The 25433-nt window shown below is 50.4% G+C and overlaps 1 protein-coding gene across 1 annotated transcript; it reads right to left on the reverse strand.

Moving 5' to 3' along the window:
- Positions 1 to 263: 263 nt before the first annotated feature.
- On the reverse strand, positions 264 to 25433 carry LOC138404639 (uncharacterized). Its single transcript, XM_069509211.1, has 14 exons — positions 25335 to 25433; positions 24742 to 24832; positions 22379 to 22495; positions 21550 to 21654; positions 19953 to 20179; positions 12660 to 12751; positions 8467 to 8591; positions 8071 to 8198; positions 4688 to 5178; positions 4539 to 4653; positions 3405 to 3587; positions 1684 to 1806; positions 1013 to 1136; positions 264 to 385 (listed from the first exon to the last, which is right to left on the reverse strand). Exons 1-14 carry the CDS (start codon positions 25431 to 25433, stop codon positions 264 to 266), a joined length of 2142 nt encoding a protein of 713 aa, XP_069365312.1.

Here is a 25433-nt window from a genome sequence, read left to right on the forward strand (position 1 = left end):
TTACTAGGTAGATAGATCAAGTAAGTAAAATTATTTTTTTTCCTCTAATCTTTGTAAGGTGGTAGATTATTCCGTATCCGGGTATATTTCTATTCCGCCCAATTTACCACACTTACAGTCACCAGCTCGAGGGTCGACAGTTACCTGGCGGTGTACTGCACGTAGACCCGGGCGCGGCCGCAGGCACGCAGCGAGAGCGCGGGCGGGTACAAGCGGAACTGCTGGTCACCGTTCCACTGCGTCACCAGCTCGAGGGTCGACAGTTACCTGGCGGTGTACTGCACGTAGACCCGGGCGCGGCCGCAGGCACGCAGCGAGAGCGCGGGCGGGTACAAGCGGAACTGCTGGTCACCGTTCCACTGCGTCACCAGCTCGAGGGTCAACACTGAAACAGGGAATCAAACTGGTAGAAAACAAAACCTTATGGTGCAACTTCGATGGTCTTTCCGTCTCAAAAATATTGAGCACGCTTAAATTAAAAGATGTCTATTCACCCTTTGAAGGTGAAAGTGGAGAGGAAAACTGAAGCCAGAAGGCAGTTCCATACCTTACTGGTTCGAATTAGAAACGAGAAAACAAATAGCTTTGTACATGATCGTGGAATTACGACTACGTACGGGTGCAGAATTTGGCGATGCCTTGCACTACGATAGTAGAAAGGTGAGGAAGGAACCAAGTAAAACAGTTCTTGGATACTCTTCAAAAATATCCTGCAGAATACCGATAGAGAGGCAACTTCACGCCGCTGTTCCAAATTTTGTAGCTTAGCATTGACCAGCGCTTTATCACGAAATATATTTGTGGCGCGACGATCCGCCGAAACCAATACATCTGGTACTTACGACTGGAGTGGGAGATGGTGAAGTAGGCTTTCCTCGTGCTGCCGTCGCTGATGACGCCGAAGTCCAGCGCCGCCGGCTCCGCGCGCAGCACTGGCTGTTCCAACTCCAGGGTGAGAGGTGACGACTGCAGGCAGGAGATATCGAAACCAATACATCATGATGGTACTTACGACTGGAGTGGGAGACGGTGAAGCAGGCTTTCCTCGTGCTGCCGTCGCTGACGACGCCGAAGTCCAGCGCTGTCGGCTCCGCGCGCAGCACCGGCTGCTCCAACTCCAGGGTGAGAGGTAACGACTGCAGGAGATATCGGCTGAGTGAGAGGTGGCGGCCGGCGCCTGAACATCTAACCGCTCCAGAGGCACGTTTAGATCGGACTTCTCTTAAAGTAATAATTTTACTATCGAATTTTGGTTTCATAAACCAATTTTTTCGTCGCAGAAGATATAAATAAGAATGTATTTGCAGTGGTTGCAAAAACACTTGCACTTTCTATTCCCTCACGTCAAAAGGGCGCTCTACGCCTGAGCGGTCCGCAACAGAACGTTGAACAGCAATGCGAGTTAGTTTAGATGTCAACTACATAATGAATCATGATCTATCCAGCTCCGATTCACTACTAAAAACAGATCTCTTCCCAGAAGGCCTTGACCATGCTATACCACGCTGATCAAGTGCGAATTGGCAAATTTCACGCACCTTTGAGAACATTATGGAAAACGGTCTGGTATGCAGGTTTCCTCACGATTTTTTCCTTTTAATAGAAACTTTCCTATTGTGCTTTAAAATAACCTGTTCATCTCTATGATCTCTCTTTTGGCAAGACAAAAAACAATAGTTTTACCAGCAACAAGACGTTGTCGTCATCGTAGAAGCTGAGCGCGGTAGTGGTGACGAGCTGGGGCGGGTAGGCGGCGCCGGGCGGCGGCCACATGTCCTCGGTCTTCAGCGACACCTCCGCGAACAACTGTTGAACCAACCACTTTCAGAACACCTAGGTATTGTTGTTTACCCAGGGTACCAAGGTACCAGGGTACCAGGGTACCAGAGTGCTAAGATTTGTGTCTAGGTAAAAGTGGCTTTTGTGCTTAATTTTAATCAAAATCGGTGTAAAAGTAACAAACAGACAGATAGCCACGCTTACGCAATTTTAGGGTAAATCTGGAACGAAATATATGAGTTTTGGCTAAAACCCTTTGCTTGAAATAGCAGCACATTCCTTCGAGCAATGCGTCCGCGCGGGGGATCATCTCTGTAACGAGTGACAGACGCGTGTAGCGGACATGCGTCTCCTTTGTGATGAGTGACAGACGCGTGGAGCGGTCATGCGTCTCCTTTGTGATGAGTGACAGACGCGTGGAGCGGACATGCGTCTCCTTTGTGATGAGTGACAGACGCGTGGAGCGGTCATGCGTCTCCTTTGTGATGAGTGACAGACGCGTGGAGCGGACATGCGTCTCCTTTGTGATGAGTGACAGACGCGTGGAGCGGACATGCGTCTCCTTTGTGATGAGTGACAGACGCGTGGAGCGGACATGCGTCTCCTTTGTGATGAGTGACAGACGCGTGGAGCGGACATGCGTCTCCTTTGTGATGAGTGACAGACGCGTGGAGCGGACATGCGTCTCCTTTGTGATGAGTGACAGACGCGTGGAGCGGTCATGCGTCTCCTTTGTGATGAGTGACAGACGCGTGGAGCGGACATGCGTCTCCTTTGTGATGAGTGACAGACGCGTGGAGCGGACATGCGTCTCCTTTGTGATGAGTGACAGACGCGTGGAGCGGTCATGCGTCTCCTTTGTGATGAGTGACAGACGCGTGGAGCGGACATGCGTCTCCTTTGTGATGAGTGACAGACGCGTGGAGCGGACATGCGTCTCCTTTGTGATGAGTGACAGACGCGTGGAGCGGTCATGCGTCTCCTTTGTGATGAGTGACAGACGCGTGGAGCGGACATGCGTCTCCTTTGTGATGAGTGACAGACGCGTGGAGCGGACATGCGTCTCCTTTGTGATGAGTGACAGACGCGTGGAGCGGTCATGCGTCTCCTTTGTGATGAGTGACAGACGCGTGGAGCGGACATGCGTCTCCTTTGTGATGAGTGACAGACGCGTGGAGCGGACATGCGTCTCCTTTGTGATGAGTGACAGACGCGTGGAGCGGACATGCGTCTCCTTTGTGATGAGTGACAGACGCGTGGAGCGGACATGCGTCTCCTTTGTGATGAGTGACAGACGCGTGGAGCGGACATGCGTCTCCTTTGTGATGAGTGACAGACGCGTGGAGCGGACATGCGTCTCCTTTGTGATGAGTGACAGACGCGTGGAGCGGACATGCGTCTCCCCTGTGGACGAGGACGTAGCACAGCCGTCACGCCTTCTAACATCATACGAATAAATAATATATATAATAATATAATAAAACTTCCATTCCTCGTATCTTCTTATGACACTGGTCTCGTACGACACTGGTCTCGTACGTCACTGGTCTCGTATGACACTGGTATCGTGGCCAACCAAATTACAGTTAGTAGCACCAACCAACAAATTCTCAAACTTAGATTACCTCAATGGAACTGCGTGGGGCAAGCTTCAACTTGAGCTCTTCGAACTGATGGCTCCTATCCAGCCGCACACAGTGCGCGTCGCACACGTTACGTGACACCTCCACGCGCCAGGGGGCTTCGGTCGTGGCTCCTGCCTCCAGAGCACCTTCGCCTAGTTCTGTATGCGGAACTTCTTGCGCACCCTTGTAAAACATACGTTATTATTAACTTGTAGCCTTCCAGGTCCGACAATAGGTGGAAAGTACAGCGACGCGGGATAAACGAAGTGACGCGTCTTTTGTACAATGTTGCCGAAGTATTATTTTGTTGTAAATTTGTGACCTCAAAAGCGAATCTCAACGGAAACCAATAACATACGCGGGAGATAAATAGTGATGATGGGACGACAATCCGATACGAACGGAGAGAGATTAGGCGCTACAGCTTGTCGTGCTCTCCGCGGCACGGGCGTGTAACATTGCCGACCTCTCAACTCCGGCCTGCTGCTAAAAAAATTGGTAATAAAAACACAATAATTTTTTGGCCCGACGCGAGGTTCGATCTCGAACATCATGACCCGCTCAAACAAAATTCTAATTTCTTTATTTGCATAAATGTGAGTGTGTCCATTATAGATATTACAAGCAAGCCGTTAGAGCATCGAGGAGTCTCTTGTTACAATAACGTACATAGGTTCAGCGAACCTGCGCTCAAACACTCAAAGACATTAGTGGAAACTACAGAGCAGAGCGTCCGACAAAGGACTACGTTGACGAATTGCTTATCGGTTCTCAAAGCGAATTGCCCCAATTTCGTAGAATTCGACTCTGTTCTGGAATCATACGATCTGTTTTTTAATGATCAACTATTTTATTCCAATACAACGCTTTGTTTGTATATTCTGATGGTAATTGTTAATGTAGACTAAGGTGGAGTTTAAATGTCATGTAATAGGTAAAAATAGAACTTTAAGTTTTATTGTATTAATAAAAATAGAACTTTTGATCTATGGCACTAACTTGGTTTTTTGAAACACCTCGATAAAATGCCTCAAAAGAGCTGTTCTGTTTGGTGGTCATTTTAAACCAAATTTAAATACTGACGCAAGTAAAGTCAGGCCTACTTCCGTCCGAAAGAAAAGCTGATCTACCTACCAGCGCGCAGAGCGCGACGCGCAGCTCGCAGCACGACGCCTGCAGCTGTGGCGGGCGCGCAGCTTGGCGCAGCCGCAGCAGCTGCAGCGGCGGCGGCGGCCGGCACCAGCCGCGCCTGCCGCAGGGGACCGGCATACATAAACACAAACCGCAGTGTGTCGTGGTCGGGCAGGTCCAGCGCGCAGAGCGCGACGCGCAGCTCGCAGCACGACGCCTGCAGCTGTGGCGGGCGCGCAGCTTGGCGCAGCCGCAGCAGCTGCAGCGGCGGCGGCGGCCGGCACCAGCCGCGCCTGCCGCAGGGGACCGGCATACATAAACACAAACCGCAGTGTGTCGTGGTCGGGCAGGTCCAGCGCGCAGAGCGCGACGCGCAGCTCGCAGCACGACGCCTGCAGCTGTGGCGGGCGCGCAGCTTGGCGCAGCCGCAGCAGCTGCAGCGGCGGCGGCGGCCGGCACCAGCCGCGCCTGCCGCAGGGGACCGGCATACATAAACACAAACCGCAGTGTGTCGTGGTCGGGCAGGTCCAGCGCGCAGAGCGCGACGCGCAGCTCGCAGCACGACGCCTGCAGCTGTGGCGGGCGCGCAGCTTGGCGCAGCCGCAGCAGCTGCAGCGGCGGCGGCGGCCGGCACCAGCCGCGCCTGCCGCAGGGGACCGGCATACATAAATAAATTATTTCATAATTATTTATTCATTTAATATTCCTCTTTCCACTTTAACTAAGCGTAAAGTTTGTGCTAGAAGTAGGGACGACAATAGTGCAACGCGTGAAAGAAGAAAGAAAGAAAAATGTTTATTTCTTAAATTGTGCCATACATCTTATAACTTAGAGTTGGTTATTCCGCTGCTTCCTCCATTTGAGTACCAAGCCAACAAGCCTCAAGCAGAAGCCAACAAGCCTCAAGCAGAAGCCAACAAGCCTCAAGCAGAAGCCAACAAGCCTCAAGCAGAAGCCAACAAGCCTCAAGCAGAAGCCAACAAGCCTCAAGCAGAAGAAGTGCCGGGTTTCAATCGCCTTCCTTTCTGAGTTCTGTCCGCTCCTAAACCGCTGAGCTATTGAACCTTCTGAATTTTGAATTCATAATCATTTTCAACCAGGAAGTCTGTTACGAAGCAGATGACAATGAGAAAATTTTCAGGTAAAATTGCAAAAGTTTCAGAAATCATCAAATAACCAGCGAAATATAAAACACAAATAACATGCAAATAACACACCGGTGACTCCTTTATGTCAAATCGAGGGCTATAACATGTGAGCATACCTTATATATAACATATTGTGAGCATACCTTATATATAACATATTGTGAGCATACCTTATATATAACATATTGTGAGCATACCTTAATAAGCATAAGCACTGTACCAATGTAATATTTGGTATTTACAACACGTAGCGCAACTCTTTGGGGGTTTTATTTCTTCCCCTTTTGTTGATTTTGTGGAACACAAAATGCTTTTATGAGACGTCATGAATTTTTATTTCTCACTTTATGACATGACGACAAATTCCTCAACTTATTTCTCAAGTGAGTCACGACCTCTATGTGGTGCGGTGAGCGATGTTCCCCACGACCTCTATGTGGTGCGGTGAGCGATGTTCCCCACGACCTCTATGTGGTGCGGTGAGCGATGTTCCCCACGACCTCTATGTGGTGCGGTGAGCGATGTTCCCCACGACCTCTATGTGGTGCGGTGAGCGATGTTCCCCACGACCTCTATGTGGTGCGGTGAGCGATGTTCCCCACGACCTCTATGTGGTGCGGTGAGCGATGTTCCCCACGACCTCTATGTGGTGCGGTGAGCGATGTTCCCCACGACCTCTATGTGGTGCGGTGAGCGATGTTCCCCACGACCTCTATGTGGTGCGGTGAGCGATGTTCCCCACGACCTCTATGTGGTGCGGTGAGCGATGTTCCCCACGACCTCTATGTGGTGCGGTGAGCGATGTTCCCCACGACCTCTATGTGGTGCGGTGAGCGATGTTCCCCACGACCTCTATGTGGTGCGGTGAGCGATGTTCCCCACGACCTCTATGTGGTGCGGTGAGCGATGTTCCCACGACCTCTATGTGGTGCGGTGAGCGATGTTCCCCACGACCTCTATGTGGTGCGGTGAGCGATGTTCCCCACGACCTCTATGTGGTGCGGTGAGCGATGTTCCCCACGACCTCTATGTGGTGCGGTGAGCGATGTTCCCCACGACCTCTATGTGGTGCGGTGAGCGATGTTCCCCACGACCTCTATGTGGTGCGGTGAGCGATGTTCCCCACGACCTCTATGTGGTGCGGTGAGCGATGTTCCCCACGACCTCTATGTGGTGCGGTGAGCGATGTTCCCCACGACCTCTATGTGGTGCGGTGAGCGATGTTCCCCACGACCTCTATGTGGTGCGGTGAGCGATGTTCCCCACGACCTCTATGTGGTGCGGTGAGCGATGTTCCCCACGACCTCTATGTGGTGCGGTGAGCGATGTTCCCCACGACCTCTATGTGGTGCGGTGAGCGATGTTCCCCACGACCTCTATGTGGTGCGGTGAGCGATGTTCCCCACGACCTCTATGTGGTGCGGTGAGCGATGTTCCCCACGACCTCTATGTGGTGCGGTGAGCGATGTTCCCCACGACCTCTATGTGGTGCGGTGAGCGATGTTCCCCACGACCTCTATGTGGTGCGGTGAGCGATGTTCCCCACGACCTCTATGTGGTGCGGTGAGCGATGTTCCCCACGACCTCTATGTGGTGCGGTGAGCGATGTTCCCCACGACCTCTATGTGGTGCGGTGAGCGATGTTCCCCACGACCTCTATGTGGTGCGGTGAGCGATGTTCCCCACGACCTCTATGTGGTGCGGTGAGCGATGTTCCCCACGACCTCTATGTGGTGCGGTGAGCGATGTTCCCCACGACCTCTATGTGGTGCGGTGAGCGATGTTCCCCACGACCTCTATGTGGTGCGGTGAGCGATGTTCCCCACGACCTCTATGTGGTGCGGTGAGCGATGTTCCCCACGACCTCTATGTGGTGCGGTGAGCGATGTTCCCCACGACCTCTATGTGGTGCGGTGAGCGATGTTCCCCACGACCTCTATGTGGTGCGGTGAGCGATGTTCCCCACGACCTCTATGTGGTGCGGTGAGCGATGTTCCCCACGACCTCTATGTGGTGCGGTGAGCGATGTTCCCCACGACCTCTATGTGGTGCGGTGAGCGATGTTCCCCACGACCTCTATGTGGTGCGGTGAGCGATGTTCCCCACGACCTCTATGTGGTGCGGTGAGCGATGTTCCCCACGACCTCTATGTGGTGCGGTGAGCGATGTTCCCCACGACCTCTATGTGGTGCGGTGAGCGATGTTCCCCACGACCTCTATGTGGTGCGGTGAGCGATGTTCCCCACGACCTCTATGTGGTGCGGTGAGCGATGTTCCCCACGACCTCTATGTGGTGCGGTGAGCGATGTTCCCCACGACCTCTATGTGGTGCGGTGAGCGATGTTCCCCACGACCTGTTCCGTCAGAGCTTGTTGGAGTATAGTTACCCAGCAGTGGGGCGCGGCGAGGAGCGCAGCAGCAGCACGTGCGGCGGCGCGGGCGGGTGCCGCCGCCGCAGCCGCACGCGGAGCGCCGCACTCTCCCCCGCACGCACACGCAGCTGCTGAGGCTCCACCTACACACACGCAAGTCGTCTGTTGTACCAATGACGACAAGAATGTTTCAAACTGCCGATACATACACACATACATACACACATACATACACACATACATACACACATACATACACACATACATACACACATACATACACACATACATACACACATACATACAGTGGAAAACTGTTCTTGTTACAACTTAATTCAGAAAAGCTATACTGTCGTGGTGCTGCAAAATAGCTATACTGTGATGGTGACGCCAACTGTGACAATGTGTTACTTGATAGAAACCATCGGTGCTCTGCGCGCCGTGGTCTGCTGCGAGGAACAGCTCCAGGTCGGTGTCCACCGCGTCGCACACGGAACTGGTGCTGAGGGTTGACTCGTCCTTCCACTGTGTGTTCGCTGTTAGATTATACACTTACATTAAATGTTGATTGAAATATACTTGCGAGCAATTGTCTCTCCCAAAGCTGCGTCTTCCGGTGCGAGGTCGCCATTCCAGCACCTTAAGACCTCAAAGTCTATCAGTTGTACGAACTATGTGCCCTGCCCATTGCCACTTCAGCTTCGCAACCCGTTGAGCTATGTCGGTTCCTCTAGTTCTCCTACGGATCTCCTCATTTCCTCATTGATCACGTAGAGAAACTCCGCACATAGCTCTCTCCATCGCCCGCTGAGCGACTCTGAGCCTTCCTTTGAGGTCCATAGCTAGCGACCATGTCTCGGACTGCAATAAGTATGGAAGTCAAAACTATTGTTAAACTATTTACTAACGTTCAAAAGCAGAAACGCACGGACAGACCGGAGGAGGCGCGTCGAAGAGCCGCAGGTAAACTCGGAACGGCAGTGCGTCTTGTGCGTGTTCTACAAAGGTAATATGGTTGCTTGTACACAGAATATCATTAACTGAAATAAAACTACTTCAAGAGGTGGCATCTTTTCCCCAATGTTTGTCGTTGAAAATAATGACGCGACTTTGTAACTGTCCGACGTCCGTGTCCGAGAAGCGCACTCGGAATATATCTACTTACTTAGTCGTTCCAGTGGTTGAGATTACTTTCCTAGTTCACAGGCAAAGTTCCAGTGGTTGCGATTACTTTCCTAGTTCACAGGCAAAGTTCCAGTGGTTGAGATTACTTTCCTAGTTCACAGGCAAAGTTCCAGTGGTTGCGATTACTTTCCTAGTTCACAGGCAAAGTTCCAGTGGTTGCGATTACTTTCCTAGTTCACAGGCAAAGTTCCAGTGGTTGCGATTACTTTCCTAGTTCACAGGCAAAGTTCCAGTGGTTGCGATTACTTTCCTAGTTCACAGGCAAAGTTCCAGTGGTTGCGATTACTTTCCTAGTTCACAGGCAAAGTTCCAGTGGTTGCGATTACTTTCCTAGTTCACAGGCAAAGTTCCAGTGGTTGCGATTACTTTCCTAGTTCACAGTCAAAGTTCCAGTGGTTGCGATTACTTTCCTAGTTCACAGTCAAAGTTCCAGTGGTTGCGATTACTTTCCTAGTTCACAGGCAAAGTTCCAGTGGTTGCGATTACTTTCCTAGTTCACAGTCAAAGTTCCAGTGGTTGCGATTACTTTCCTAGTTCACAGTCAAAGTTCCAGTGGTTGCGATTACTTTCCTAGTTCACAGGCAAAGTTCCAGTGGTTGCGATTACTTTCCTAGTTCACAGTCAAAGTTCCAGTGGTTGCGATTACTTTCCTAGTTCACAGGCAAAGTTCCAGTGGTTGCGATTACTTTCCTAGTTCACAGGCAAAGTTCCAGTGGTTGCGATTACTTTCCTAGTTCACAGTCAAAGTCGAATAGCTAAGTACAGTACGCGGCCAAAGGTGTTGAACATCGATCTTTAGAAGGAGATAGCACATTAATTATAGAGCACTGTCTCGGTCGCTGAGACCGACAAAACGTCATATGGGTATGAGTGACAGAGTCAACGCTCTACAAACATGAAATGTCATTCTAAAGGCCGATGTTTATCACTTTCGGCCGCGCACACTTCAATAAGCTACGAGGGTTCTCGACGCGCCCAGAACTTAAAAGAAGCTCACAAAGAACTAGTAGGGTATTCTTTTATTTATTAAGATCTTTAATAGGGTAGTTAACTAATGAGGCTGAATCGCATACCAATCTTCTCATCCTAACGAAGTCAAACAGTATTAGAAGTTAGTAGGTATTGGTATCTATAAGTTTTTAGCTAATCGCTGAACAGAATGAAATAAAATCAACATCTCTATCTCTCTGCGTCGTATTTCTCACTGCTGCGGGTCGTGACCTTTTCCATTAATACAATACTTACAACATTACATACCCACGATCTTATTGTTCAAGAAACTTAAGGGGCTTCTTGGAAAATAGTGGGTCCCAAACACATCCGCATATAATATGACTCGATAAAGAAATTGATTTCAAGTTTCGCCTCATTGATTAAATAAACCCACACAGTACACACAGTACACGCCATGATCAACATGTGGGTAGGTTTATATTGTGATCCCGATGGTTGTGAATTAAATAAACCCACACAGTACACGCCATGATCAACATGTGGGTAGGTTTATATTGTGATCCCGATGGTTGTGAATTAAATAAACCCACACAGTACACACAGTACACGCCATGATCAACATGTGGGTAGGTTTATATTGTGATCCCGATGGTTGTGAATTAAATAAACCCACACAGTACACGCCATGATCAACATGTGGGTAGGTTTATATTGTGATCCCGATGGTTGTGAATTAAACAATAATCTCGTTATATAACCGTTATATTCAATATTTCTTTATGATTCTATACTTAAAATATGGGCCAAATTGTGAAAACATTACAAATTTATTTTCTATGTCACAGACAAATTTTTATAGACAGAATTTGCAACCACAGATAACAAATAACATTTTAGTTCGTACCCAGATATATAACATAAATGATGAAGACGGATTGTGCCAGTTCTGTGGATTTCAGCTGTTTCATCTTGTAAATTCAGGTAATTATGATTTATTGCAACCTCGCTACACATTCGTGAGCGTGGTGGTGACGTGGTGACTCATTGCGCCGTGCGCTTTGTGAGCGTGGTGGTGACGTGGTGACTCATTGCGCCGTGCGCTTTGTGAGCGTGGTGGTGACGTGGTGACTCATTGCGCCGTGCGCTTTGTGAGCGTGGTGGTGACGTGGTGACTCATTGCGCCGTGCGCTTTGTGAGCGTGGTGGTGACGTGGTGACTCATTGCGCCGTGCGCTTTGTGAGCGTGGTGGTGACGTGGTGACTCATTGCGCCGTGCGCTTTGTGAGCGTGGTGGTGACGTGGTGACTCATTGCGCCGTGCGCTTTGTGAGCGTGGTGGTGACGTGGTGACTCATTGCGCCGTGCGCTTTGTGAGCGTGGTGGTGACGTGGTGACTCATTGCGCCGTGCGCTTTGTGAGCGTGGTGGTGACGTGGTGACTCATTGCGCCGTGCGCTTTGTGAGCGTGGTGGTGACGTGGTGACTCATTGCGCCGTGCGCTTTGTGAGCGTGGTGGTGACGTGGTGAATTCCGCAAAGTTAGGGAATTCATTACTTCTCCTAACAGTACCTACTCTCTAGCATAATATTAAGCTTAAGAAATTATCTTTCCGAAAACAGCTCCATTTCTAACTAGAGGGAGGAGGAAAAACTAACATTAAAATGATGGCAGCGACGATGGCAGTCAGTAGCCGTCGCCGCTCAAGTCAAGTAACAGATAATTTGCCATCTACTAAGACGACAGATCAAACGCCTGCCTAGTGAATGTTGGAGTATGGAAACTACTTACACCCACTACGTCCAACAAGAGCCAGAAAAAGACGAATAGATTGCGTAGAAGGAAATCTACAGAAACTTGGAAATCAAGACACAGTTGATATAGCACCAAACTAAGTAGGTACTTATAGTACGTACAAAATGAGAACTGACTCGCCATATTGACTCCATATTGTGTCACCTGTCATGTCAAAAAGTACGATTGAAGTCTTTATTTTAAAGGTGAACCGTACTTTCAACGTGACAGTTGACACAGAGTTAAAATGGCGAGTGAGATCTCATTTTGTACGAATTATACTTATAGCTAGATTATAGTCATTACGTTTCACTGTGTATTGGTTATTTATGAAGTTGACATGACACTTGCGTTCGTCGTTCGCGTGTTACTGTATGCAGCATAATGTAAACACTAGAAATAAAAATAAACTTGTGACGCCCACCTCCAGGCTAAGTAAACTTAGTAATTCATTTATTGGAAAATCTATAAGTTTTTATAATAAAAAGAATACCCGGCTGAGTTTGTTGTGGGCTCTTCTCAGACCTGGGCGCGTTTGGAACCCTCGTAGCTTTAGTTTTAAGTTTGCGTATTATATTATTATCACCACTATATCGAAATCCAACATATGACCATCAAAAAGAGTAATTTATTACCTATTTTGAATAAATAATTTGACTTTGACTTTGGCTGCTCACCGTGCTCTCTCAGCAGGTACACGTCGGTGGCGAGGCCGGCGCGGGACGTGTTCGTGACGCGCACGACACGATCCGGGTCCGAGTACGACATCCTGGACACAAAACACTCAATAAACAAACAATCGGCAATTTATACGTAATAATAATATATACGATACACAAACTAGAAACCGTAACGGGCTCGCGATTCCTACGCTTCGCCTCAGGAAAGTCGGAAAGTCATTTGTGGAAATGAATTTAATATAGTCCGTACAAAATGACTCCTCACGCACCATTTTAGTTCTATGGGTCAACAGTCATGTCATAAGGACGGTTTACATTTACAATAAGGACCAAAAACGTACTTTTTACATGAAATTTGTCCCAAGAAGTTAAAATGACACACGAGAAGTTTAATTTTACACGTTACACAATGCTTTGTAATAAAACTAGCTTATCTGCCCGGCGTCGCTTGGGTGAAACTTGATGAGGAAGTTGGTGTCAATTTGCTGTAAGTTTTTAACAGTAAAGTAAATTTTTATATATCTATAGAAGATAGACACTTGAGGATTATTTTAGCGTTTAAACTATCGTGAGTGATTCCCATTACAGATGTGTCACGCCCGGCTTTACTCACGAGTTTAGTCGACGCTGGCTCGACTAGTTTCGAACCCATTCGCGCCGTACCACGCATTTCGAGCGGGAAAAGTACATTTTAAATTATCGTTTGGTCAGTTTGCAAAAGCGGGACTATGTCGGCCTCGCTGGGGACACCGGGACAGACTGCCTGAAAGCGGGACTATGTCGGCCTCGCTGGGGACACCGGGACAGACTGCCTGAAAGCGGGACTATGTCGGCCTCGCTGGGGACACCGGGACAGACTGCCTGAAAGCGGGACTATGTCGGCCTCGCTGGGGACACCGGGACAGACTGCCTGAAAGCGGGACTATGTCGGCCTCGCTGGGGACACCGGGACAGACTGCCTGAAAGCGGGACTATGTCGGCCTCGCTGGGGACACCGGGACAGACTGCCTGAAAGCGGGACTATGTCGGCCTCGCTGGGGACACCGGGACAGACTGCCTGAAAGCGGGACTATGTCGGCCTCGCTGGGGACACCGGGACAGACTGCCTGAAAGCGGGACTATGTCGGCCTCGCTGGGGACACCGGGACAGACTGCCTGAAAGCGGGACTATGTCGGCCTCGCTGGGGACACCGGGACAGACTGCCTGAAAGCGGGACTATGTCGGCCTCGCTGGGGACACCGGGACAGACTGCCTGAAAGCGGGACGATTGGTCACGTCAGCATGATCTGTTGTTACCAGAGCGTGGGCGGCTGGGCGGCGCCCAGCGGGAGCTGCAGCGGCGCGCCCACCGCCTGCAGCCACACGTCCAGCACCAGCGGCGACAAGCCCTCCACCTGCGGGGGTCTCTTATGTTACCAGAGCGTGGGCGGCTGGGCGGCGCCCAGCGGGAGCTGCAGCGGCGCGCCCACCGCCTGCAGCCACACGTCCAGCACCAGCGGCGACAAGCCCTCCACCTGCGGGGGTCTCTTATGTTACCAGAGCGTGGGCGGCTGGGCGGCGCCCAGCGGGAGCTGCAGCGGCGCGCCCACCGCCTGCAGCCACACGTCCAGCACCAGCGGCGACAAGCCCTCCACCTGCGGGGGTCTCTTATGTTACCAGAGCGTGGGCGGCTGGGCGGCGCCCAGCGGGAGCTGCAGCGGCGCGCCCACCGCCTGCAGCCACACGTCCAGCACCAGCGGCGACAAGCCCTCCACCTGCGGGGGTCTCTTATGTTACCAGAGCGTGGGCGGCTGGGCGGCGCCCAGCGGGAGCTGCAGCGGCGCGCCCACCGCCTGCAGCCACACGTCCAGCACCAGCGGCGACAAGCCCTCCACCTGCGGGGGTCTCTTATGTTACCAGAGCGTGGGCGGCTGGGCGGCGCCCAGCGGGAGCTGCAGCGGCGCGCCCACCGCCTGCAGCCACACGTCCAGCACCAGCGGCGACAAGCCCTCCACCTGCGGGGGTCTCTTATGTTACCAGAGCGTGGGCGGCTGGGCGGCGCCCAGCGGGAGCTGCAGCGGCGCGCCCACCGCCTGCAGCCACACGTCCAGCACCAGCGGCGACAAGCCCTCCACCTGCGGGGGTCTCTTATGTTACCAGAGCGTGGGCGGCTGGGCGGCGCCCAGCGGGAGCTGCAGCGGCGCGCCCACCGCCTGCAGCCACACGTCCAGCACCAGCGGCGACAAGCCCTCCACCTGCGGGGGTCTCTTATGTTACCAGAGCGTGGGCGGCTGGGCGGCGCCCAGCGGGAGCTGCAGCGGCGCGCCCACCGCCTGCAGCCACACGTCCAGCACCAGCGGCGACAAGCCCTCCACCTGCGGGGGTCTCTTATGTTACCAGAGCGTGGGCGGCTGGGCGGCGCCCAGCGGGAGCTGCAGCGGCGCGCCCACCGCCTGCAGCCACACGTCCAGCACCAGCGGCGACAAGCCCTCCACCTGCGGGGGTCTCTTATGTTACCAGAGCGTGGGCGGCTGGGCGGCGCCCAGCGGGAGCTGCAGCGGCGCGCCCACCGCCTGCAGCCACACGTCCAGCACCAGCGGCGACAAGCCCTCCACCTGCGGGGGTCTCTTATGTTACCAGAGCGTGGGCGGCTGGGCGGCGCCCAGCGGGAGCTGCAGCGGCGCGCCCACCGCCTGCAGCCACACGTCCAGCACCAGCGGCGACAAGCCCTCCACCTGCGGGGGTCTCTTATGTTACCAGAGCGTGGGCGGCTGGGCGGCGCCCAGCGGGAGCTGCAGCGGCGCGCCCACCGCCTGCAGCCACACGTCCAGCACCAGCGGCGACAAGCCCTCCACCTGCGGGGGTCTCTTATGTTACCAGAGCGTGGGCGGCTGGGCGGCGCCCAGCGGGAGCTGCAGCGGCGCGCCCACCGCCTGCAGCCACACGTCCAGCACCAGCGGCGACAAGCCCTCCACCTGCGGGGGTCTCTTATGTTACCAGAGCGTGGGCGGCTGGGCGGCGCCCAGCGGGAGCTGCAGCGGCGCGCCCACCGCCTGCAGCCACACGTCCAGCACCAGCGGCGACAAGCCCTCCACCTGCGGGGGTCTCTTATGTTACCAGAGCGTGGGCGGCTGGGCGGCGCCCAGCGGGAGCTGCAGCGGCGCGCCCACCGCCTGCAGCCACACGTCCAGCACCAGCGGCGACAAGCCCTCCACCTGCGGGGGTCTCTTATGTTACCAGAGCGTGGGCGGCTGGGCGGCGCCCAGCGGGAGCTGCAGCGGCGCGCCCACCGCCTGCAGCCACACGTCCAGCACCAGCGGCGACAAGCCCTCCACCTGCGGGGGTCTCTTATGTTACCAGAGCGTGGGCGGCTGGGCGGCGCCCAGCGGGAGCTGCAGCGGCGCGCCCACCGCCTGCAGCCACACGTCCAGCACCAGCGGCGACAAGCCCTCCACCTGCGGGGGTCTCTTATGTTACCAGAGCGTGGGCGGCTGGGCGGCGCCCAGCGGGAGCTGCAGCGGCGCGCCCACCGCCTGCAGCCACACGTCCAGCACCAGCGGCGACAAGCCCTCCACCTGCGGGGGTCTCTTATGTTACCAGAGCGTGGGCGGCTGGGCGGCGCCCAGCGGGAGCTGCAGCGGCGCGCCCACCGCCTGCAGCCACACGTCCAGCACCAGCGGCGACAAGCCCTCCACCTGCGGGGGTCTCTTATGTTACCAGAGCGTGGGCGGCTGGGCGGCGCCCAGCGGGAGCTGCAGCGGCGCGCCCACCGCCTGCAGCCACACGTCCAGCACCAGCGGCGACAAGCCCTCCACCTGCGGCGGGATGCGCTCACTTTGAATGATCGCCACTGAGCTCATTTCACAGGTTGATTGCTTTTATATTGCTGCTTCAATGAGTGATAAAAAAACATTTTTCGTAAAAACCTTCAATGGATTAAAAATAAATGTCAAACAGTGTCTAACGCTGAATAACAGACTCACTGAGAGTCTGTTATTCGGCGCACGTCAAGTGCGTGCCCGGGATCGAACGGCCGACCGCCGATTAGAAGGCGGACTTCCTAACCACTAGGCTAGCACAGCTTCGATCGATCACACACACACAAGGAACAGATAACAAAAACGTGTCGAATGTTCACACAACAGTTGTGTAGATCGACTAGATTGGTCCCCGATAAGCTTTCCGTTCGTTGGAACTCGCTAATAAAATTAAAAAAACAAGATTTTACGAGTTATTTTAGTACCGACTAAGTACTAGGCTAGGCATAAAGCAGATCAGAAAAGAGCTACTTTGAAAGAAAAAGTCGAGTTTAAATTGTACTCTAGTAGGTTTAATCAAAGTGTTTCTTATATTACTGTTATGATCTTCAATTAGTCGAAGCCAAATGAAGCCACAATCTAGATCCTGTGCCAAACGGCACGCCCTGGCCGACTGCCAAAATCAAGTACCTACCTAGGTATAAATATATCTGTAGCTATAATCAGTACCCTTATTATAAATGCGAAAGTGTGTTTGTTTGTTGGTTTGTCCTTTGATCACGTCGCAACGGTGCAACGGATTGACGTGATTTTTTTGTATGGGTATAGATAAAGACCTGGAGAGTGACTTAGGCTACTTTTATCCCGGAAAATCAAAGAGTTCCCACGGGATTTAAGAAAACCTAATTCCACAGTCATATACCTAACAGCTATCTTTATGCCAAATTTCAGCTCGATTTGTCCAGTAGTTTGAGCTGTGCGTTGATAGATCAGTCAGTCAGTCAGTCAGTCACCTTTTCCTTTTATAATTTTAGATACAAAATATAGATTATCTGTCTCGCTTATACCGCTCTAAATCCTATTTATAAATAATTAATTAATTATAAAATAAATAAATAACTAAGTGTTGTTGGAATGCTTGACAACTACAAAACCTTACTACAAAAAGCCCCAATTTCCGCCCCCTCCCCTCCCCTCCCCCCAAACGGCATAAAGACGGACATTACGATCCAAACGTGCTTTCCCGCCATCTCTAACATTTACTGTAGGTACATTCAGTTCCAGAATAAAGGTGGAGGCACACTTGTGAATTGGACGCGCCAAGACCACGGGCCAAGACAAATCAATCCAATTATAGTAGATCTTCTATGTCCAGCGATGCGCCAAAATGTGCCGTATGGGAAACTCTTCCCTTGAGGCTCGATTCAAAAGTATGTTTCCATCTTAATGTAACTGTTAATGCTATCGACTGACGTCATCGAACGCCATGAGCTATAAAATTGTCATAAAGAGTTAGACTCGCGAACTGATTATATATAACGTTTTATTGCTGATGCTGATGCTGCTGTCAGCAATAAACAGAGCGATAAAAACACGCGGACATCACTTCTTATTGTAATATTAAACTTCAATAAAATAATATCGATATTATCGAATGGTCGAATTCGAGGTTCGAATATCGAAAATAAATGGTACTTATCTTAATCATCTAAAATTCGCAGACGACATTGTTCTATTAGCTGAAACACCTGGAGAGTTAAAAGAAATGATCCACTCACTAGATCAAGAAAGCTCCAAAATAGGTTTAGAAATGAATGGAACGAAAACAAAAATAATGACCAATAGTCACAAAATTCCAATTTTCGTGAATGGTAACAACATAGATTACGTAAATAACTACATCTATTTAGGCAAACAAGTATCATTTAACAAGTCAAGCAACGAAGAAGAAATTGAAAGGAGAATAAATTTAACTTGGAAGAAATTTTGGGCACTTAAAGAGATCTTAAAAGGAAATTATAGTTTAAGCTTAAAAAAAGTAGTGATTGATACTTGTCTCTTGCCATGTTTGCTCTACGGATGCCAAACTTGGGTGTTCACATGTAAGACAAAGCAAAAAATTAGAACCACCCAAAGAGCAATAGAGCGCAGCATACTTAAAATTAGAAAAATACACAAAATAAAAAGTGATGTAATTCGACAAAAAACGAAAGTAACGGACGCATTAAAACAAGCTTTGACACTTAAGTGGCAATGGGCTGGACACATCTCACGCTACTCAGATAAAAGGTGGACAATCCAAACCACACGGTGGACAGGACCGGAAGGCAAAAGGGATGTTGGAAGGCCAAACAAACGGTGGACTGATGACATCATAAAAACAGCAGGGAAAAACTGGCTGGATCTCGGCAAGAAGAGAGAGAAATGGAAGAAGTTGGAGGAGGCCTTTACCCGAGAAGGGGCCCATATCTCATAACATACGTTTTTATTTTACATTTTATTTTTTGTTTTTGTTATATGCATATAAGACAAACTCTGTACCTATCTACTAACTAACAATACCTACTAACAACTTAGCAATTTAAGAATACAGAAATATATTGTAATTAACGAAACTAACATCATTGTGAACTATAATGCATTAAGGAGTATGGGAATAAACGGCTTTTTATTATTTATTTATTATCGAATGAATGAGTCGTATGTGTGAATAAATCTAAATATTAAAAAGAAAAGGTGACTGACTGACTGATCTATCAACGCACAGCTCAAACTACAGGACGAATCGGGCTGAAATTTGGCATGCAGATAGCTATTATGACGTAGGCATCCGCTAAGAAAAGATTTTTGAAAATTCAACCCCTGGGGGTGAAATAGGGGTTTGAGTGTAGTCCACACGGACGAAGTCGCGGGCATAGGCTAGTAAAATAAGCTCGGTCGATATTCAGTTGAGTGCGAGTTCACTGCGCTGGGCTGCGTTGGTAGTTTTCAAACAATTTCCATACTAGGTACTATTACTGTTGGGAAACACTCAAAAACATTGATCATCAAACCTAACGGAAGGAAGTTCAACACGTACATTACAACTTAGAAGTTCAACACGTACATTACAACTTAGAAGTTCAACACGTACATTACAACTTAGAAGTTCAACACGTACATTACAACTTAGAAGTTCAACACGTACATTACAACTTAGAAGTTCAACACGTACATTACAACTTAGAAGTTCAACACGTACATTACAACTTAGAAGTTCAACACGTACATTACAACTTAGAAGGGCGGCACAACGAGTTAGCCTCGTCCGCGACGGGGCGAGACGGCAATCGCTGTATGATGCGGGGGACGCACCGGGCCAGCGCGGGGGCCGTGCGGGGGGCATGCGGGCCGTTCCCTCCCCGATTGCGTAATCTGTTTGGGCTTGTGGGGATCGTACATTTTATTTATTAGGTTAAAGGTACTGCTGAATTGATACTTAATAAAGATCCAGGCGCTAGAGTTTAGCCAACTTGACGAAACGAATTCGATGTTACATAGAAGCATACCTACTGTACGAAGATCCGCGATACAAACTGTAATGTTGGCACTTGGCACTGATGACCTGAGTGTATACAGCTGTGGGTGCACCTGTATCAGCAGCTGGTCGCGGTACAGCCCCCAGCAGTCGGCGTACGCGGACACCACGAGAGCAGCGCGTCCGCGCGCGCCCAGCACGCCGCCGCGCGGCGCGCACTGCAGCACCGCGCCCGACGCGTGCACGTCGCCCGCCCATTGCTCTGCACACATACAACAAATTCCTGAAAGACCGGCAACGCATCGGCGGTTCCTCTGGTGCTGCAAATGTTCATGGGCGGCGGTAATCACTTAACATCAGCTGACTCGCCTGTTCGTTTGCTCGCTATCTCTTCACCTGCTCGTGATGCACACTGCCAATTAGCTAACGAGGCTCTGACGCTCTCAGTCCCATTTCTGGTTCGCTGTGTTGAATCCCGCACGGTATACTCTGTACGGTATGTGTGCTTCGTGGAAGGATTGGACCCCGAGTCCGCCGGCCACCAGTGCCACCAGTGCCACCAGTGCCACCAGTGCCACCAGTGCCACCAGTGCCACCAGTGCCACCAGTGCCACCAGTGCCAGCAGGTCAGGTGAACCATCCCACGCATTCCGGCTGTGAGCTGAAGACCAATTTCCCCTTTATTCATAAAAAACCGGCAACGCATTGGCGGTCCTCGGATGCTGCTAATGTTCTTGGGCAGTGGTAATCTCTCCAGGTGACCCGCTTGCTCGTTTGCTCGTCGTAATACAGCAGCACGTCAAGTAAGTATTTTTAACTAAACTATGTGCGCTAAACCATAGATATTTCCATGCAGTGCCAAATATAAAAGGGCGCCGACAAAAATAATTAAAATAATAAGAAAGAACAAGTATTATTGTAACCCCCAAACGACGTCGATAAACCTTCATCAAGCGACACACACCTACAGTTCTGTACTCTGTACTCTGTACTCTGTAGGTAGCTCACACAGATCTCTTGCACAGACTTTGACTTTCATTATACGTATTATGTCTTTCGGCCTGTTTGCAGCGACTCCGCGTCTAGTTAGATGTTGCCCTTGCCACCGGGACTGTGGGCTTTATCAACATTTAGCTTGAATGACGATCTACAAACTTGAGAATCCAACAATATGTAAGTTACAATAATATCTTGGCTTTCCTCAAATTAATATTTAGCTGTATCAATCTTTCACTAACCGGGAAATATAAATACAATACTGAGCTCGCAAACAACACACATACCAATAACTGTGATATCATTTCTTCAGTAAACAGAGGGGGAATGACGCCTCACTAAAGAATATAATAAGACAATGAGGAATCGAGGCGTGACCGAGCCTTATGACGCAGAGAGCTTGGAGGGAGGAAGTCATTGGTGCACGGGAAGCACTGGAGAAGGATACAAACCGGCCACGTGTGAGTCGGATTCGCACACGAGGGATTCCGTGCTCGGTGGATCTGCTATCATGCAATAAAATGGATTTGCTCTGTACTTGTGCCTATCATTGGTATCTGCAAACTGGAAGGCCTCCGTCCAGCCGCGGAGAGGGACGGGCTGACATGAGGAACTGCCTCCGAGCGGATTGTATACCTGTATCGATAGTCCTGGCGTGCGCGCGAGGCCAGCGCCGCACGGCAGCGCGCCAGCGCGCGTCGACGCGCGACACGTTGCGCAGCACCAGCGTACGGGACCTCACTGTGTGTTCAAATCTATAGATCAGCATTAGTTGCAATCTGACTTGGTGGCAAGTAATGATGCAGCCTAAGATGGAGTGCGCTTGCCTAGAAGATGCCTGTTCACTCTTGACTTGAAGATACCTATATTAAAATTGAAGGGAAAATCTGGTGCCGCAAGGGCGTTCTACATCCCAACGGTTCGAATTAGAAACGAAGAGGCGAATTGCTTTGTACGTGTCCGTAAAATGTCAACTATGTGCAGACTTTGACGATGCTTTGTGGTAACATAATATAAAGGTAAAGGAGGAACCAGGTCAAAAAACTTTCACTTTCAAGATTTGAGTAAAGTCGATATTCTACAGGATGTATTTCGGAGTGTGCTGAGGAACTATTTGATCAGGTTATTTGCTCGCCATTGTACTGTCGGGCCACGTGGCGCCGTAATCGGCTGCACATAGTTGAAATCCCACGGACTCCTGCGAAGCGTTTCTAATACGCACTGCTAGAACATGGAATGCCCTCCCAGCTTCCGTATTCCCCGCCAGCTACAATATTGAAACCTTCAAAAGACGAGTGGAAAATAGGTGTTTTCTAAGCAGGCTTAAGCCACAAAAAATCAAAAAGCTTCTACGGGAAATTTCGATAAATAATAGAGCTTCTACGGGAATTTTAAAAGACTTAAAAAAGAAGGGCCAACCTGCGTGTCGTTAGTTATCGCATTACTGTATAGTCTAGTTACCAACCGGTTCTGATGGGCAAGTCCCGGAACTGCAGGCAGTAGGGCTCGCTGTGTTGGGGCAGGACCGGCCTCGGGAGCCCCGCGCAGGGGCACACGCGCGTGAGTGCCGGGGGCAAGACCACTACCACAGAAATAATGTAGCTAATAATCCTTTTGAAGTGAAACTTCTTGGCGCGTTGGGCGATTTTGGAATAAGTGAAAACTTTGAGGTCACGTCAGCGACACGCTAGAGGGATTCGAAACTGTCATCAATATCATAATCAACCCGTCATCACATCGCCCCACTATTTCTCACAGGCCTCCTTCCGAAATGACATGGGTCATAGTCCATACCAGTCCAATCGAAAGTCCCAAGTGTGCGAAGTCTGCCAATCTGCAGACCAACCACGCTGGCCAAGTGCGGATTGGCAGACTTCACATACCTTTGAGAACATTATGAAGAACTCTCAGGTATGCAGGTTTTCCCACGATGTTTCCTTTCACCGTTAAAGCAAGTGATAATTGTTTAAAACGCACATAACTCCGCCTGCCTGCATGCCTGGGATCGAACCCCCGACCTGCTGAATAGGAGGCGGACGTCCTAACCACTTGGCTACCATGGCTCGCAACTGTTACATCCGATAAATAAGCTAGCCATGCTCCTTACCCCCGTTCCCACTTGTCGTTTGTCGTTTGTTGGATGTTCCAGCGGCGGAACATTTTATATGAAGCTATTCACACTTGTCGGAAGCCGATTTTGTGTCCAAATGTACAGCTAGTACTGCCACTGGAACATCAAGCTACTTGCGACAAACGACAAGTGGGAACGCGGGTTACTATTGACCGACGAGAGACTCAACAAAATACAATGTAACGTTTAGCTTACAAATGGGTACAGACGAGCTCTTCCCGCGCTCCTCTGCGGGGAGCCCCGGCGCGGGAGGAGGGGCGTGCGTCCTCTCGCAGTGGCAGTGACAGATGTGCTCTGCGCACAACACAACTACCTGCTACAGTATTCCATTACTTCAACACAACATACCTCGCACTGTATTGAGAGAACTCGTCACTTTGACGCATATCTGAGTCTGGCTATAACCAACCCAGAGAATACTAGCTGTCCCGTCCCGGCTTCGGTTGAGTCGACTCTAATGCGCAGTCACCATCATCGTCAACCGATAGACGTCCACGGCTGGACACAGGCCATCCAGTGGGTCCCGCAGACTCGTTTGAAGACGTCTGTCCTCCTACTAATAGGTCTTTAAAACTGTCTTTTCCGTGGTGAGGTCCCCATTGTAGCACCTTGGGACCCCAATGTCTATCGGTTTATTAGGTTAAAAAACTCAGTGAGGGGAAGGAATCTCAAAAAGCCCTGAAACACGTGTTATTTTTAATATTCAAATACTATAATTTTTATAAATATATCCTACATGAAAAATGGCGAATATTTGCATCATCAGATTTACTTCCCTTTGGGGAATATCCATGAATCCATATTAGTGTGTCTACGTCGTAAAAGGTATATACTGTCACTTAAGTTTCTATCCCTAGCAGTTAAGGCTGTGCGTTGCTAGATTCCAGTCAGTTAGTCAGTCATCACAACTCTTTTATATGTTTAGAAAATTAGTTCATGCTCGCGAGTTCGTCTGCATGGATTTAGGTTATTAAAATCCCGCGGAAACTCTACCTGTTCCTGGATGATCCTTTGCCCGTTGCGTCTCCAGAATGCCAGCGCCCAGCTGTCCCGAAGTACCGACCGGATGATCCTTTGCCCGTTGCGTCTCCAGAATGCCAGCGCCCAGCTGTCCCGAAGTACCGACCGGATGATCCTTTGCCCGTTGCGTCTCCAGAATGCCAGCGCCCAGCTGTCCCGAAGTACCGACCGGATGATCCTTTGCCCGTTGCGTCTCCAGAATGCCAGCGCCCAGCTGTCCCGAAGTACCGACCGGATGATCCTTTGCCCGTTGCGTCTCCAGAATGCCAGCGCCCAGCTGTCCCGAAGTACCGACCGGATGATCCTTTGCCCGTTGCGTCTCCAGAATGCCAGCGCCCAGCTGTCCCGAAGTACCGACCGGATGATCCTTTGCCCGTTGCGTCTCCAGAATGCCAGCGCCCAGCTGTCCCGAAGTACCGACCGGATGATCCTTTGCCCGTTGCGTCTCCAGAATGCCAGCGCCCAGCTGTCCCGAAGTACCGACCGGATGATGCTAGTGACTTCAGCCATGTGCATTTGGGTTTTTAAGAAACTGATTTTCCGGAACAAAAAGTAACCTTTGTCCTTTCCTAGGATGCAAGCTATCTTTATACCAAAGTACGTCAAAAATTGTTAGTCAGATAGGCCGTGGAAAGCCAGCGGACAGACAGACAGACACTTTTGAATATTGTCGTCACCTTTTTGCAGTGCCCTCTTGCAGTCGTCCTGCGCGAACATCTGCTCGACAGTTGGCAGCTGGCTGAGCTTGGTGGAACACGGCCGCTCTGGCTGCAGGGAATGATGTAGACAACGTCATTATCCGTTGCACCTGAGGTCGCACTTTATATTATACTATACTATACTATACTATACTATACTATACTATACTATACTATACTATACTATACTATACTATACTATACTATACTATACTATACTATACTATACTATACTATACTATACTATCCTAGTGACTAGGCGGACTCGCACAGGAAGGGTTCCGTACCATCGTCGCATCGCACAAAAAGTAACACTTTTTAAATTTTTTTTTAATTTTCATGGCGGTAATAAATTGTGACATGTTTAGTATTTGCTGTTATAGCGGCAAAATAAATACATATTCTGTGAACATTTGAGGAAAAAACTCATCTATTATATTAGTTCACAAGATACAGCCCGCTGATTGACAGACGGACGGACGGACGGACGGACGGACAGCGGAGTATTAGTAATAGGGTCTCGTTGGCATCCTTCGAGTACGGAACCCAAAAAAAGTATGTATTAGCGTTACCTGCGTCATTGGTATTGTGACGAAGGAGTCGGAGTCCTCCCCTCCTCCCACCGGCACCTCCACCCTCACCTCCGCGCCCTGCCAATAATTAGCTATCAT

Source organism: Maniola hyperantus, unplaced genomic scaffold (genome assembly GCF_902806685.2).
Source record: "Maniola hyperantus unplaced genomic scaffold, iAphHyp1.2, whole genome shotgun sequence".
In the NCBI taxonomy this organism is placed as follows: domain Eukaryota; kingdom Metazoa; phylum Arthropoda; class Insecta; order Lepidoptera; family Nymphalidae; genus Maniola; species Maniola hyperantus.

Bases quoted from the DNA above. Each gene is read 5' to 3' on its own strand.
- LOC138404639 (XM_069509211.1), bottom strand. From the start codon at position 25,433: ATGATAGCTAATTATTGGCAGGGCGCGGAGGTGAGGGTGGAGGTGCCG. The intron at 21,655-22,378 runs GTTGGTAACTAG...TTGAACACACAG, and splicing joins GGACTTGCCCATCAGAACCG to TGAGGTCCCGTACGCTGGTG. The intron at 8,592-12,659 runs GTGAGCAGCCAA...ATAATCTAACAG, and splicing joins GTACCTGCTGAGAGAGCACG to CGAACACACAGTGGAAGGAC.